Source organism: Aethalodelphis obliquidens, unplaced genomic scaffold (assembly GCF_003676395.1).
Source record: "Aethalodelphis obliquidens isolate GAN/ISIS:26980383/991018 unplaced genomic scaffold, ASM367639v1 scaffold36, whole genome shotgun sequence".
NCBI classification, from domain to species: Eukaryota; Metazoa; Chordata; class Mammalia; order Artiodactyla; family Delphinidae; genus Aethalodelphis; species Aethalodelphis obliquidens.
Genome location: NW_020837980.1, coordinates 6870913 through 6887301, shown reverse-complemented (window position 1 = coordinate 6887301; position 16389 = coordinate 6870913). Strand labels below are relative to the sequence as shown.

The window sequence follows — 16389 nt, the reverse complement described above, 5'->3', positions numbered from 1 at the left end:
CACTTATTCAGTAGATATTTGTTGAGAACCTTTTTATTCCAGAAGCTGTTCTGGGTACTGGGAAAACAGCGAGCAGCACAGTCAAGAGTCCAGTTCCCAGAGAAACAAAGACCAAAGAAAGTCAGCACATTCACAAGGCAAATCATTTCAGATAGTGGTGAGGACTTTGTAAAGATATAACCGGGTGCTCTTATCAAGGGCCTGGGGTCTTAGTGGGCTTGGCCAGGAATGAGGACCTTAGTTCCTGAAGATAAACATTCCAGGTGAAGGGAACAGCAGGAGACAAGGTTGGCAGAATTGGAAAGCTCAGGGGAAAAGTCAGGGAGGCTGGGCACAGGGAGAGAGGCAGGTGTGAGGGGGCAAGACCGGCCGGTTGCTGGGTGGTGGAACAGGACAACAGCCCATCCTCACTCTTGGTCCAATCTTTGTCCCACCACGCCCTTCCTTTTTTTTTTTTTTCTTTGCGGTACGCGGGCCTCTCACTGTTGTGGCCTCTCCCGTTGCGGAGCACAGGCTCAGGACGCGCAGGCTCAGCGGCCATGGCTCACGGGCCCAGCCGCTCCGCGGCATGTGGGATCTTCCCGGACCGGGGCACGCACCCGTGTCCCCTGCATCGGCAGGCGGACTCTCAACCACTGCGCCACCAGGGAAGCCCCACACCCTTCCTTTTTATTCCAGATTCCTTCCATCACATTTTCCATCAGAGCAATGGTCGCTGGTTTCCCTTCCTCCAGCCTTTGCCCTTTCATTACATCCTACTATGAACTATACGATACTCCATTAAAAAGAAACCCATTTAAAAAAGTCATATAATTCCTCTACTTAAAAATTGCCAACGTCTCTCATTTGTTTGCAAGATCATGCGGAAACTCCTCATCCTGAACAATGAATTACTGCTGCCATTTAGCCCAACCTAATCCGGGTATGGGTCCACCTAGGCTTTGATATCATCACTCGAATCTGCTTCTTTCCTTTACACACAACATTCTCTCCCTAACTTGCAGGAGAGCTCCTCATCGGCAGCTCATCAAACATTGCTACGTGGTGTCATCAACCAACCTTCATGATCACACGTTATGCTCTCCGAGTTAGGCCCAAGCTTCTTGATGGCTGGGAATTCATCCGTCCTTTATTTGTGCTCTCCTATGTGATCTAACCCATTGCAACCAACATGGGAGGCACTAAATTTTAAAAGTTGTTAAATAATAATTTCTTGAGCCTTGAAATGCTATTCTGATCCTCACTCATATATATTTTAAATTTTCATGTAACATTTACTCTGCGTCAGATACTGTATAACTATTAACTTGTTTAATCTTATAAAAATCCTAGTGGTAGGGATGATTACCCATTTTTCAGATGAAGAAACTGAGACATAAGAAGGTTAAAGTACCTGCATAAGCCCCCAGGTCCGTGTCTAAACACCATGCCATGCTGTGTCTCTCTCACACACAGCCTCCTTCTAGTAACTCCCTTTGAACACTCCACTCTTATTTCATCCTTGGGTACCTGGGCACAAATGAGTTAGACACTAGAGGACAAAGTGAGGAAGGCATGACCTTATTAAGTAACAATACAACTTATCATCCTCCAGTAAAATGAGTTATCTTGTTATATATCTGTTGGCACTATGTCTTTGTCTGCTAAAATGATATTTCAAACCGGGTTTAGTGCTTCCAAATGGTACTAGGCGCTCATTCAGGAAACAGGTATTCTCCGAGGCCCTGCGGCACAGGTGCAGCTGAGACAGTGGAAACTTCCCAACCCCCCACTGGAACCACAGGTGAGTTTTCTCTCAGAGGTGAGGCTCCAAGTCTTAGAGGAAAATTCATGGTCTGGTCCTAACCAGTGCTGTCCTCTGGGGAATCCCAGCAGCATGGATGTGTTATCATGTGGACAGTAGACCAACTACCAATTAACAGCCAGACTCCAGCCAGGGTTGGGGGAGGGGTCAGGCCACACACAGTCCTCCCAGTGAATAAAATGGAAACAGTCAAATTCGGACCACTCCAAAATTCCTACCACAACTGCTTCCGGCTTGTAATAGAGAACAAACATTAACATACTCAAAATTTAGTATAAAGAAATATTTTAAATATTAGAGTTGTCAGAATTTTAGAACTAGGGTGAAGAGACTTTGGAAACCACTTAGATTCTCATTGTGAATGAGGAGTTGATGTGCAGGGCAGTCAAGTCTCTTCTCAAAGTCACAGGTAGAACCAGGGCCAAGGGCCTTTATATCACAGCATGGTACCCAGCCGGCTAGCAAAAATTCCTGGGTAATTATCTCTCTGTCAAGCTGTAAGTACCTCTGCAAATAAACCACCCCTGAATTTGGCTAGTTTTGAATTTCAGATCCTGGTGAACTGGTGTTTTTTTTTTTTTTTAATGTCAGTTGTGTTTGAAATGCTAATCAATAATCTCACAGAATGACATAAACAATTTGAATTCTTTCTTGAGAGTTAATAATGACAGCAGGACACCAATGCAGAAGGATATTCTTTCTAAAGTGAAATGTGTGCTTTGTATTGGAACTTTTTCAAATGTTGGGAAAAAATTAAAACGGTAATTACATGACTGAAAAATGCTGTTAAGTTAGTTCTTCAGTTGAAGAAGCCTAAAATGTAGCCTTTGGAAATGAAACACACTTCCTTTGTGGCTCCCTCCACAGAGACAAGATAAGGGCAAAGCTTGCACCGCCCCCCAACCCCAGGGGGAACTTGAAGTAAGCTAGACAAAATCTGTTCTCCCAGCACTTTTTTTTTTTTTTTTTTTTGCGGTACGCGGGCCTCTCACTGTTGTGGCCTCTCCCGTTGCGGGGCACAGGCTCCGGACGCGCAGGCTCAGCGGCCATGGCTCACGGGCCCAGCCGCTCCGCGGCATGTGGGATCTTCCCGGACGGGGTCACGAACCCGCGTCCCCTGCATCGGCAGGCGGACTCTCGACCACTGTGCCACCAGGGAAGCCCCTCCCAGCACTTTTGTTCTGACTCAGTGGCAGCTCCTGCACTCCTTCCACAACAGCCCTGCCCCGTGTCCTCTCTGGGACTCTCCTGCTGGCATCACACCATACCTCTTTGTGGCAAGATCTCTCCTAAAATCACTTGTTGAACTCAAATGGTTTCAATGGTTCAAGCCATTCAAATGTTTAAGTGAGCTCCTGACTTTCAGTTTAACAAAGGAACAAATGCAAATGGACTTGAGTTTGAGTCAGGCCACAAGATATAGGAAGGTCCTTCTGCAGGGCCTGTCCTGGTGGTAACACTCACTATGTAAAAACTGTGGTGACTTGTTTAGGGTCTGCCTTCTGCTCTAAACAGGAAACTCCGTGACAGGCCACACCTGTCCTGCTCTCCTCTGCCCACCTTTCCAGGGGCTAACACAGTGCCTAGGACACGGTAGGTAGTATTTATTGAACAAATGAAGTTGACCATTGCCTGACCTCTAAGAGAAACATGATGCTGAATCAGAAAAGGGTTTGAACATTAAAAGGCTTAAGAATGCTCTGAATCTGCAAAACAGTATTTAAATGTAGCCATATTATTTTAAGAGGCCAATACTTTAAGCGGAAGTGGAATGATCAAACATTTCTTGAGCAATGACCAGGAACCAGACACCACGTTAGGCCCAAGAATGGAGGTGGTTTTGTTGAATACATACAGGGATCCTGGCGAAGAGGGGTAGGATCCCCATTTACAGGTGAGGAAACAAGACTCAGAGCTGGGGTGACTTACCTTACTTGCTATTATTTCAAAACACCTTGATCTTGAAATCCCCTTAAAAGTAACTGATTCATTACGTGACTCATCTTTGAAATACAAGTGCTAAATCATTTTTGTAAAATTCAGCAATTATTTTTCAGTAATTCCCTTAGATAAAACTAGTCCAAAAGCCTATGGAAACTAGCTTGCCTGATAACCTTACCTAACACAAGAGTAGTGTTTCAGCTTAATTGCCATCTTGACTAATTACTCACGATGTGGCACAGGCTATGCTGGCCTATTAAAAACCAGTAGACAGAAGCTGTGTGGCTTCACAGTATATAGTTCTCATTCCCACAACTTACATTTTCATGGCATCTGTTACTCTCTGGAAGAAAGCCAGAATTTCTGAGTAAAACGTATCAGTCCTAACAATGTGAACATTATTATTCCAGAAAGCCAACTGAGAATTGAACAAGATCTTACAGTAATGAGTAGAACTTTGAAACAAGAATTTTCATTGGCACAGTGGGAAGAAATCTTTTTATCAAGGTTATGAGAATCAGAGATGTGAGCATCCCTTTAGAAGCTTCAAATAAATGCCTTAGGATGGGTCACCACTTCAGAGAGGCCTCTATAGCTTGAACAAAGCCCAAATCACTTTGCTCTAAACATTTGGGTTTGCGGCATAATTCCACACTAAAACTTATTAATCAGTGTTGGGTTACAGGATATCCACATATTGACCAAAACACTTCTAGGTTCGCTGGCTGATGAAAAGTTAAAATCGTCTTTCGGAGCCCTCCTATGAAAATTGTTTTTCTCCTTTCTGGTTCTACTTTTTGATGAGTAAAATCTGGGTGGTAGGACCTACACATTATTATTCTCATTAGTTGTTATTATCAGTATTAAACAACAGTTACAGTTTCGTGTCCGTCTGTCTAAGAGCGTGTTTCTCTGATTTACTCACTCTGTATAGTTTCCCTTGGAACGCTTCATCCAAATCTGTGATTTCAGCTATCAAGTATACTCCAGTGGTGTATAAATTTTATGATCATTTAACAAATTTTTAGTCAGTATCTACTATATACCAGCCACTGCTCTATGCTCTGGAAATCTTCCCCATGTGGTAGTTGATCTTTTCTAACTCCTTGTGGGAATTGGAGACCCATCTATTCAGTTTCTTATTGGACATATGCACTTAGACACGCAAATTGTTCCTGTGCACTTGGACACTGATATCATCACATCTCCTCAGCTGGCCCTTCAGGAACTCCTAGGAGTTGGGTTGGGCCCCACTGCTCAACCCAGCACCCCCAACTATCTAAGGCCAGAGACTGAAACCTCTTTCCTCTTGCCTTCAGTGAGTCTTCTGCCTGAATCATTTCATACTCATCACTTCCTCTCAGTCCGCAGTGGCATTTCATACCAGCTCTCATCACTGTTGCTAGGAAATGAAATCTTTCTACCCGTTTTTTTCTTTTTTTCCTTGCTCCAGGAAGGCCCCCTTGAATACGTTTCCTACACTGTTATGGAACATACTTTCTCAAATGCACATCTGACCTTGTCTCTTTGGTTTAATATCTCTGAAGGGCTTCCCTTAGCTTTCGGGGTAAAGACTTGCGAGCACACAAGGACCTTGTGATCAGGCTCCTAGTTACATTTCCTCCTGGACAGCCTCACTCTCTCCCTAGACAGGCTGACCTGCTCCCTCCACCTGCTCCCTCCTCATTTACTGACTCACCCAAGCATCCAGGCCTGACCCTGTGAAGCCTCCCTGCCCAGGCTGCTCTGCAGCAGGCTCCACAGCTGCAATGGGCCATCACCACCCTTTATTTGATTTCTCTGCTGTATTTCACCAATGTTTTTTGAAGGAAGCTACGGTATTTGCCTCAACCTTGAATCCCTAGGCAGCCCAGTGCCTGGAGCACAGTAAGCACTCAGACTGTGAGCCTGCGTTTATTGGATGAACAAATTTTGAACTGATGGAAAAAGATTTATTGGTTTGCAGTTTTAAGGCATTCTGGATCACACCTCAACTATTGCAGCTTAAAAACTAAGGATTCTAATTCCTTAAAATACGTGTTGGAGAAGCAGAAAGAGATTTCCTCCTTCCAAAGGATGTCTTTTGGTTGGGGTTTGGGTTTTTTTGCCCTCCCTTTTCTCCAACACTGAACTTACATATATTTGACTTTAGTCATTCTACTTGATTCTTCACTAGGAGATGGAATAGCTAAAGGTAAAATCATATACAAAGGTGCCAGAAAAATGTATGTTTGGATCCTGGTTCAAGCCCTATTTACTGAGAACCTTGGATAAGTAATAAGCTTCTCTGAGCCTCAGTGAACATAAAATGGGTATAATTAAATAGGATAACATGCAAAGCTGCTAGCACATAGTATACACTGAATTAGTTTTCTTTCTTTTTCTCTGCTTACAGTTTCCCTTAAAGATACACACTTCAGGGCTTCCCTGGTGGCGCAGTGGTTGAGAGTCCGCCTGCCGATGCAGGGGACGTGGGTTCGTGCCCCGGTCCGGGAAGATCCCACATGCCACAGAGTGGCTGGGCCCGTGAGCCATGGCCGCTGAGCCTGCGCGTCCGGAGCCTGTGCTCTGCAACGGGAGAGGCCACAACAGTGAGAGGCCCGCGTACCGAAAAAAAAAAAAAAAAAAAAAAAAAAGATACACACTTCACCTGGAATATATTCCTCTCCATCCCTTCTGACAAAATCCTCATTTTTTAAGGTCCAACTCTCCTCCTAATCTTCTCTGTGTAGTTGTCCCTGGAGCCTTCAGCCAGAAAGGGCTGTGCTGTCACCTGGGTTCCAGTGCCTCAATGTCTTATTTACTTTGTTCAACAGATCTATGCTGAGTGTCTACTATGTGTTGGGCATTAATTTAGGGGCTGGGAATCAGCAGTGAACGAAACAGATGTGTAAATGCCTGAGTCGTAGTGGAGAGGAATAAACATGTCAATAAGTATAAAAACAATATTAGGTCAGATGAATATATGTGCTCTAATGGGTAACAGGAAAGGAAGTAACCAGAATGGGGGTGTCAGGGAGGGGGCCAGGCATGGAAGGAGCTTGGGGACAACAACTGCAAATGGAAGGCATCCACACACCAAGGTACTGACCAGGGAAAACTGTGGCATTTTCGATAAAAAGAAAAGGGCCAATGTGGTTGAACTGTCGTGGGCTAAGGAAGGGGGGATGGAATGGAATTGGTGAAGTAGGCTGAGGCCAGATGGCATAAGAGGGCCACGGGGAAGAGTCTAAATTTTATTCCAAGTACCACTGAAGGGTTTTAATAAATCAGGGGTGTACTGGTATAATTTGTTTTAAGATTTCTCCAGCTACTGTGTGTCTGAACGTCTATTATCTCTCTCATGGGAGTTCTGATTTGCACTATAGTTTCTGGTGAATATACCTGTCTTTTCTATCACACTGTGGTTCTGTAAGGGCAGTGATGATGTTTTATTCTTGTTTCCATCAGTGCCTCATGCATAGTCTCCCCAGTAAATGCTTGTCAAATTAAATGGAAATGTCCTGTTCCTTCTTTCTTGCCTGCAACTGTAATAATTGTCATTGTAACCCTTCTAATCTTTGCAGGAAACTTGCAGTTGCCAGCTAGATCTGAATGAGGACAGTTTTCATATTTGTATTCCTCTCAGGCCTTCCTGCCATTGTAGGCTTCTCTGCTGACTTCCTGTCTCCCAGCCAGGTTACTCCCAGCCCCGGCCTGCAGGGCGCGTTTGTGGTCCCTCTTCTGTAGAGCGTGAGGTTTGTGCTGGGCACCCGCCCTCACAGGAAGCATCGCTGCTAGCTTTACACGACTAACAGCATCATCGTAGAACAACAGCACGCGCGCTGGCCACTTGCATGTGTCCTGCACGTAACCGACACAGCATCCCCTTCTGCTGGCTGTGTCCTCCCTAAGCCTCGGTTTCCTCATGTGTAGAATGGGGATAATCACATCAGACTGCCTCCCGGGGTTGATACAAGGCCTTTAAAGAGATCATGCATGTCAAACTGCACAGCAGATAGCACTCATCGAACGTCAATTTATATTAGTTGTAGTACTGTTTTTGTTTTTTAAAGATTTTTTTGATGTGGACCATTTTTTAAAAGTCTTTATTGAATCTGTTACAATATTGTCTCTGTTTTATGTTTTGTTTTTTTGGCCGAGAGGCACGTGGGATCTTAGCTCCCTGACCAGGGATCAAACCTGCATCCCCTGCATTGGAAGGTGAAGTCTTAACCACTGGACCGCCAGGGAAGTCCCATTAGTCATAGTACTGTTAGTATGCACGATTTGATTTAATCCTGGTAGCAACTCTGCAAGGGAAGTCTTGTTATATACAGGGTCAATATTCAGCTGGTTTGCATAGATATGGCTATACTAGTTGCTAAGACTGTTGCAGTATCTCCCAGTTGCCAAATTACCTGCTGTCCCAAGCCCTCTAAATCCCGCTCCCCGACTCCATGACCCTGCAGCCTTCTCTGCCCAGGTTCTTTCCCTGGGATCCCTACCTCCCCCTTCTCCCCATGACCTGGCAGCTAATGGGACAGGGTCTGGCACAGCAGGAGGCCTCCAGGTTCCAGACAATTCCCCTTCTTCTATTCCGAGTGCTGACTGTCTGATTACACTTCCTTCATTGATGGGTAATGTGAAGTACAGAGGGAATAAGTCGTCCTCGATCTTATAAATGGGAATCCTAGGAAGTCAGACTTCAGAATCTGATGCCCAGGTGCCTTCCCTGACGCTGAGCTTCTCCTTAGACGCTGATTAGAAAAACTAACAAGAGCCACTTTAGCTTCTTGAACTTTGAGGACCATTACCCGGACACCAGCAGATTCAGTTTCTGATCAATTCAGGAAGAAGTCAATGACATCTGGGAGTCCCCGCCTCAAGTGCCTGCCCTCGACCTCATTCCCCACCCCACTTCCATCCGAAACTCATTTAAAACAATTTGGCCCAAATCCTTCCACCCTCACTTCCGGCGCTGAGGACGGTCTTTGAGATGAAGACTCCGTGTACAGCCACACCGTTAAATAGTCACCATTTCTATCTCCATTTTCAAAATAAGAAGAGAATTAGAAAGACGTTAACCTGCACAAATATGTGGTAACTCATGGATTATAGTACGAATACTAAATAGGAAATTAGGATAATGTATAGGATAGGTCCCACAACAAAAATGAAATCCAGAGTTGGGAATGGAAAAAGATCCCTCTTAAATTGAAGACACATGTCTGGATTTAAAATGTGGACAGTAGAGGTGGCATCTCCTTGAATGTAGACATTTCCTTCTTAATTGTACATTCTGAAGCTACAACCTCCCGCCCCCAGCTTGCCTTGAAATGTAAGCATTTTAAAAGTGTCTTATTATGTTCTAACGTCTTTAAAATAGGTTTTCAAGATTGAGCAGTTACATAATTGGCTTAATTAGATTCAATTACACAATTAGCGTAAATTGGAAATAATAGGATCAGAACATATAATTTCATAATTATGGCACATGACAATAAGGCAGACATTAAGCTGGCCAACAGTGCTAATGCAGGAGGGGTACATACAAATCTTAGAAGACTTGATGTCTTTCATGAGCCCAAATATATCCTCCCTCCAATAGTTACGGCTCAAAAATACGGTTTAACTAAACGAGATTGATTTTGAGTTCCAGACACAGAAAACAACATCTGGAAAATTCTTAGCTCTTTTCCTTCCTTCTGGGTGACTACATTTCTTTTCTATCTCATTAAAAGGACAATCCCTCTCTGAGGCCTTAATAGATTATGCAAGGAAGAATTCACTCTGAAGGGTGAATTACGCTGAACAACCCACCAATGCGCATGCTTGCCCCTCTGCTAGGACAGCAGCTTCAGGGGCACTGCTGAGGATTTGTGCATATATGGGATGGGTCAGCCTTCAGACATACTGAGAGACGACGGAGGGATTAAATTGCCTGTCTCTCAGATCAGCCACCCGACTTTTAATATTGCATTCATTATACTTGGTTCAGGTGGCATAACATCCCTGCTGCGTCTTTATCTTCCGATTTTAAAAGAGGGGAAAGATGACATTTGCCTAATGAGAAATTCATGTTCTCAACTCCTGCAGCTATTTTGGTGTATCTTTCCGTAAATTATGTCCAACTACCAGAGGGCTAAGAATAAACCGTTCATTTGTTAATTCACTCATTATTTTATTTACTCATTGAATAAACGTTTTGAGCTTCCTGAGGGAAGAGATTACTTCTTATTTATCCTTACGTATCAACCCCACAGCACAGCTGCTAGCATATAAGAGGCACTCAGTGTCTATCGAACTGCTTTCAATATATACTATAGCTATCATCTGCCCTGGTCTTACACAGAACAAAAGCTACTCTATTCCTGGTTGTGGCCTTCAAGAAACTTACAATTATTTTTTTGTGTCACGACAATTATTATGTTAACAAAAACATGAGTTAATTGGTACAACCATTATGGAGAACAGTATGGAGTTTCCTTAAAAAACTAAAAGAACTACCATATGATCTAGCAATCCCACTCCTGGGCATATATCCAGAGAAAACTATAATTTGAAAAGATACATGCACCCCAATGTTCATAGCAGCACTATTTACAATAGCCAGGACATGGAAGCAACCTAAATGCCCACCGACAGATGAATGAAGATGTGGTATGTATATATATGTGTGTGTGTGTGTGTGTGTGCGCGCGTGTGTGTGTGTATATGTACACACACACACACACACAATGGAATATTATTCAGTCATAAAAAGAATGAAATAATGCCATTTGCAGCAACATGGATGGACCTAGAGATTATCATACTAAGTGAAGTAAGTCAGACAAAGACAAATATATGATATCACTTATATGTGGAGTCTAAAAAAATGATACAAATGAACTTACAAAACATAAACAGACTCACAGACTTAGAAAACAAACTTATGGTTACCAGGGTGGAAGGGGAGGGGAGGGATAAATTGGGAGATTGGGATTGACGTAAATACACTACTATATATAAAATAGATAACTAATAAGGACCTACTGTATAGCACAGGGAACTCTACTCAATACTCTATAATGGCCTATATGGGAAAAGACTCTAAAACAGAGGGGATATATGTATATGTATAACTAATTCACTTTGCTGTACAGCAGAAACTAACACAACATTGTAAAGCAACTATACTCTAATAAAAATTTAAAAAACAACCCCCCTCCAAAAACATGAGTTAAATTGTCCCAGCTGACATCACTATGATGTCCACAAAGAATTTTTAGTCAAGAGTCAAATAAGTAGAAGAGCTTACAAGTGCCATGTGCTAAAATGAGAAACTGGTCCCCACAAAGCCATGGTCATGGGGCACGGTCAGCCAGGGTCTGGGTCGCAGCCCAGTACACCAGAACACGTGGGCAGTTCTCTGAACACACATGTGGTACCTGTCCTTCCAGGTACCTCTGGTTTTGATCCCACTGTTTGTCAAATTAAGTACTAAATATTCCCAAAGGTCCTGAACATACCTCAGCAAACGAACAACTGAAAATGTCTCCAAAGTGTTAGAGAAACCTCTAAAAGCCTTGGGCATTTTTTCTAATGATCTCTATTTTGTTTGTTCCTCTTCAATATCATCCTATGAGTAATGGGAGAGGCAAAAGGGCTTAGGGATGCTCACAGGCCATTACTAGCACAGGCTGCTGGACTTATCCTCTTAGACCCTTTCCTCCTAGTTTATTGGATTCTCTTTCATTACTTTTACTTTTCTGCATGATCCTTTCTTTTCTGTCTCTTACTTTCTGTCCCCAATAAATACTAGCTCAAAATATCATTCTCTTATCAAAAATGAGTGTTTGTTTACCAGAAGAAAATATATTACCCAAATACCTTGATCTATTCACATCTCCCCTAACAATATTTTGTGTTAATTCAAAGACTCAGGCAGTGGATAGTCCAACAGCTTGGTGTAGGGTTTGAAGGCAGGGGTGAGGAATTTTTAAGCTTCTGTTAATATTTCAGGGTCTTGATCCTGTCACTAGAGGGATGTAGAGGCACAAATGTACTTCCTAAGATTCTAACCCCTAGAAGCTATATATTAACTTATTTAAAATGTATGTTTTAATGCACATTAGTATAAATATTCCTTATGGGACCTAGTAGTAAAGAATAAAGTTGAAGTACTGGAGGCGAAAAAATATACAGAGGGAGAAACATCCCCAAACTTGTTATATTCTTGTTTTTCTCATTTCACCAGAAGACAGGAAGCATTTTCTAAGGGCCTCTAGGTACAAACCAGGCTTAAAGTGTGTAGAATCCAGATGAGTTGTTTTGTGAACAAGTATGAAGAACTTCCTTATTTTATTTTGCATAAATCCTTGAGGGTAAAAGCTACGTCAATTATGAAGAATTAAAAACTTCTTCTAAAGCTCTACTGGTTTAAGCACTTAAATCAACTTGGTAAATGCACCTCTTTTTAAAGACCAAAAATTAAAGTGGGAGCAAAATGGAAGTTTTCCTACCAAACTGTTAAGAGTAGTTACCTCTGACCTGGAGGGAGAGAAAATGTAGTCTTTGGATTGAGCTACAGACATGCTTCAACTTGCCATGTGCTCTAAAATCTTCTCTCTCTAGGAGGGTCAAGATTAGGAGGCCATAATCTCCAAGGAGCCTGGAATAACAGATTTTCCAAACTGGGTTCATCAACTACAGATTTTTAGAAGTTTTCCAAAAAGGCTATTTCAGTAAATGAACACTCTTACCGGCAAGTGACTTTTTGTTTCCATCCTTCCAAAGCTTAATATCTCTCTTTCTTCTCCTGCCCATTAAAATCCAGGACCAGTGCCTGTTCTCTTGGGTGTGCACTGCTTGGATGAGAATGAGACAGTTCATGTTGCAATAAGCTTGTGGGCTCTCCTCCCTCCTGTCCTGGTTCTGGAGAGAGTTCTAACAGGAGAGGATGGATAGACACACGGATCAGTATGTCTTAAAAATTCAAGCACGAGAGCCCGGCAAAATGCGGGTCTTAATGTGAAAGCTAAAGATGGGTCAACGTTTTTGCAGCAGTCTTCTCTCACGGTGAAAGTCACCTGGTGATTTCCTTATCACAAAATCCAAAGGCTTGGACCTGTCTCCTCTTTGCAGCAACTGATGCTGTGAACTCTGACACGGAAATACTCATCTCTTGGCTTCTAACACGCTCCATTGCCTGGTTCTTCTTCTACCCTTTTCAGTGTCTTCTCTTCTACTTATTTTACTTGTCTTTCTCTTTTTTCCTAAATGGGAGATTCCCCCAGGTTCTGTCTCTGGCTTTCTCTTCTCCTCTCTCTGCATTTCTCCCTTCTCCCACCTCTTGCTAACCTGAAGGCTTCAACTGTCATTCCATGTGGACGATGCCACTGAAAACTGTCAATTACTGAGTATCTACCATGAGCTGGACACTTTAAAAAAATATTTATTTTATTTTATTTATTTCCTTTATTTTTTTGGCTGTGTTGGATCTTAGTTGCAGCATACAGGATCTTAGTTGAGGCACACGGGATCTTTGTTGAGGCATGTGCGGTCTTTCATTGCTGCACGCAGGCTCTCTCGTTGAGGCGCACGAGCTCAGTAGTTGTGGTGCGTGGGCTTAGATGTCCCACGGCATGTGGGATCTTAGCTCCTCGACCAGGGATCGAACCCTCGTTCCCTGCATCGGAAGGTGGATTCTTTACCCCTGGACCACCAGGGAAGTCCCGAGCTGGACATTTTTTACATGTCATCTCACTGATCTCACACCAATTTTCTGCCTTTTAGGTGAGGAGGTAGAATCTCAGGGAGGTTTGAAGACTCACCCGAGACATCAAGACCACACAGCAGACGTGCTAGAGCCAGTGCTGGAGTTCAGATCTTTCTGGCTGTAAGGCCCACACTGTTGTCACTACACCGGCCCTCCTAACCCATGACTCGGCCTCCGGTCTCATTTCAAAATCCACAAGTCTTCTTCTCTGACTGGCTTCTCCTCCTAACAGAGACTTTCTGAAACCATTCACCACCTTTCTCCCAATGACCCGGCTCCCAGTGGCGGGAGTCTCTGTCTCATCTGGCGGTCCTCCCCTTGCCCCGCTTCTCCACACCCACCTCCTAATCTCACCAGCTGCCAGATGCTACCTCTGACTTCATCTTTCCCTTCTCCCAACCAGCCGACACACCACTTCCTGAGCACTGTTCCCCAGGCCACATTCTTCCCTTAGGTAAAATCTTCGGTGGCTTCCCGCTGCTGAGAGAAAATAATGTCCAAATACCTCCACTTCTTGCTTAAAAGTCCAATCTACTTTTTGGGTCATATCTCTCAGAACTTCCTGACACGTAAACTGTGTACCAGTGAAACCGGGCAACTAACTATCCCCTGAGTGTCTAAATGTCCCATTTCTGTGCTTTTGTTCAGGCTGCTCCTTCTTACAGGAACTCACTCTGAATCCAGCAGCCACTCCCCATCTGCACAAACTCTACCCCGTCTCATGTAATGCACACGCAGACACACACACACACACACACACACACACACACCGATTCTCCTCCACCACCTTCCAGTTGGATGTCACTTTACATCTTTAAGCCTTCCCAGATTTCCATCTGTTCCACTCTTGGGGAACTTAGCCTGTTCTACTTTGGGTTTATTGCCCCCCTCCTCTTCTTCATAAGCTCTAAATCCCTTGGCACAGAAGGGACATTTCAGACTCCTCAGCGTATTCCCTGCAATCTTTTAGTCCAAGGGACATAATGGATGCCTGCCAAATACATATTAATTCAATTTAGTCAAACTTTGGTAAAATCTAGCAGCGTGAGGTCACATTTTAAATGCAATGCTGTACATGATTCTCCCCTAGCAAGAAGAAACAAAATGTTTCACACAGTCTCTGAGCATCTTGAGATCAAGACTGTTTAAATGATGACTATGAGTGCATAGCCTCAAAATGATTACCTTTTTTCCTAATGTAGAAGGGAGAGAGGGCAGAAAAGGATTTGTGGAAAAAAAGAAACAACGTTAGGTTCTGCCCACTGTCATATGAAGAATGGAGAGGAAATAACTTACGGTAGAATGCACGTCAATAAGATAGGATGGCAAACGCTGAATGATAAAAATTCAATTTACATGTAGCTCTCCTGTGACACATAAATATTGTCAGGTAAGGTAAACTACTGCAATATTAACCTGTACTTAGTGAGATGTTAGCCTCTGAAAATGTTCTTTGGTTTTTCCCTATATTGTAGTTTATGTCTTCCTAAGTGGATGGTAAGTTCGCAGAGGGGAAGACATAGACCCACTGTTACCCGGCTCTTCTGACACTTTGGTGTTTACTAAATGTTATCCTTGGGACTGAGCATCAAAGAGGGTCATGACTCTTCTAAGGTCTCATTCTCAAAGAGTTATTAACACAATTTTGGAGGATGATTTTTGAGAAGATATCCAGTATATGGCTATGTTTATACACAAGAATTTATATCAGATTCAATGATACTCACTCCCTAATTGTGTATCATGGATACAAGAAAGTTGTAACTTTGACTTCTCTTTAACCCTGTTAGTTTTAATCTACTATGAAGCTGAAGAAAGTTCAAATCATGGACAACCACGCCCTCTGTGCAATGCTACTGATCTTAAGGAGGAGTTACAAGCAACTGGATGCAGCAAGATCAGTGCAAATCTATCACCAACACCAGTCAATCTATCCAAAATGTGTGCTGACAAAAAGCCAGTGCTCTCCCATTGGGACTGAACATTATCCTCTCCCCGAACACAATGTAATTGCTTAAATCCTTAATTTCTGCAACTCAAGGAATTTCTTAAAGTATGAATCTCCTTTTGCCAATGGCAAAGTTCCAGGTTTGGGGAATTGAGACATTAGTGATGACAGGAGGCATGAGGTCAGAGGATGACAGACAGGACTGAATTCACTGCACAGAGAATTCGCCAGGAAATACCATCTGCACACCTGAGGCTTAGAGTTGGTGTGTATAACCAAGAAGTCCACTAGGAACCAATGATTTAGCCGGGATAGGGGCTCTTCAATGACTGCCAGTCCTATTTAAAAGTTAACAAAATGATTGCTAGAAACTTTATGTTCTGGGAGAAAGGTAGGGTAGGGAAGGTGAAAGCAGACAAAATGCAACATAGTCACAGATGCAAACCCTCTTCTCACTCACCACAATCATTTGAGCCACGTAACTTTCAGGTCCGGTGTATTCAGTCGGGTCTTTCACCTTCACCAGGACTAGGAAGTACAAATAATGCCACATATTGTGTTCTGACTTGATGTGCTCCTCAAAAGAAACCGTTTTATTATCAAACTTGTCCCTCTCGAGTCCTGCAAATCACAGGAGACACAATGTGTGTAATTTAATCAGCACTCGCTTCTTGGCATAAAAACAGAACATAATAATTATTGTGAAAAAACGCTTTCTGAAAGACCATGACAATTTAAAATGTTATGATTAAAAACAACGTAGTATATAAGGCCTGCAAAAAAAAGTCATAGAGTTTTTAATTTCTTTCCTGTGGATCCTTAGAAATGCACAGTCCTATTATAGATGTAAAATTTGCAGACAATTTTAAATATAGCTGTATCAAAATTGTCAAATTAAACTGGACCACAAGTCTAAGAAAAAGAAGTCAAAATGATTGTGCAAGAAAAAGCACA

General features: G+C 42.9%; 1 protein-coding gene across 4 annotated transcripts in view; it reads right to left on the bottom strand.

The window, feature by feature from the left end:
* The window catches only part of ITPR2 (inositol 1,4,5-trisphosphate receptor type 2), a 526334-nt gene that overhangs the window by 37901 nt on the left and 472044 nt on the right, over window positions 1-16389 (bottom strand). For 3 of the 4 annotated variants that reach the window (XM_027129402.1, XM_027129406.1, XM_027129405.1), the window contains one exon: window positions 15896-16056. In XM_027129402.1, coding sequence (XP_026985203.1) covers window positions 15896-16056 — 161 coding nt within the window. Of the gene's footprint in view, window positions 1-12471; window positions 12656-15895; window positions 16057-16389 lie in introns of all 4 variants that reach the window. The other variant, XM_027129403.1, reaches the window with a different exon arrangement.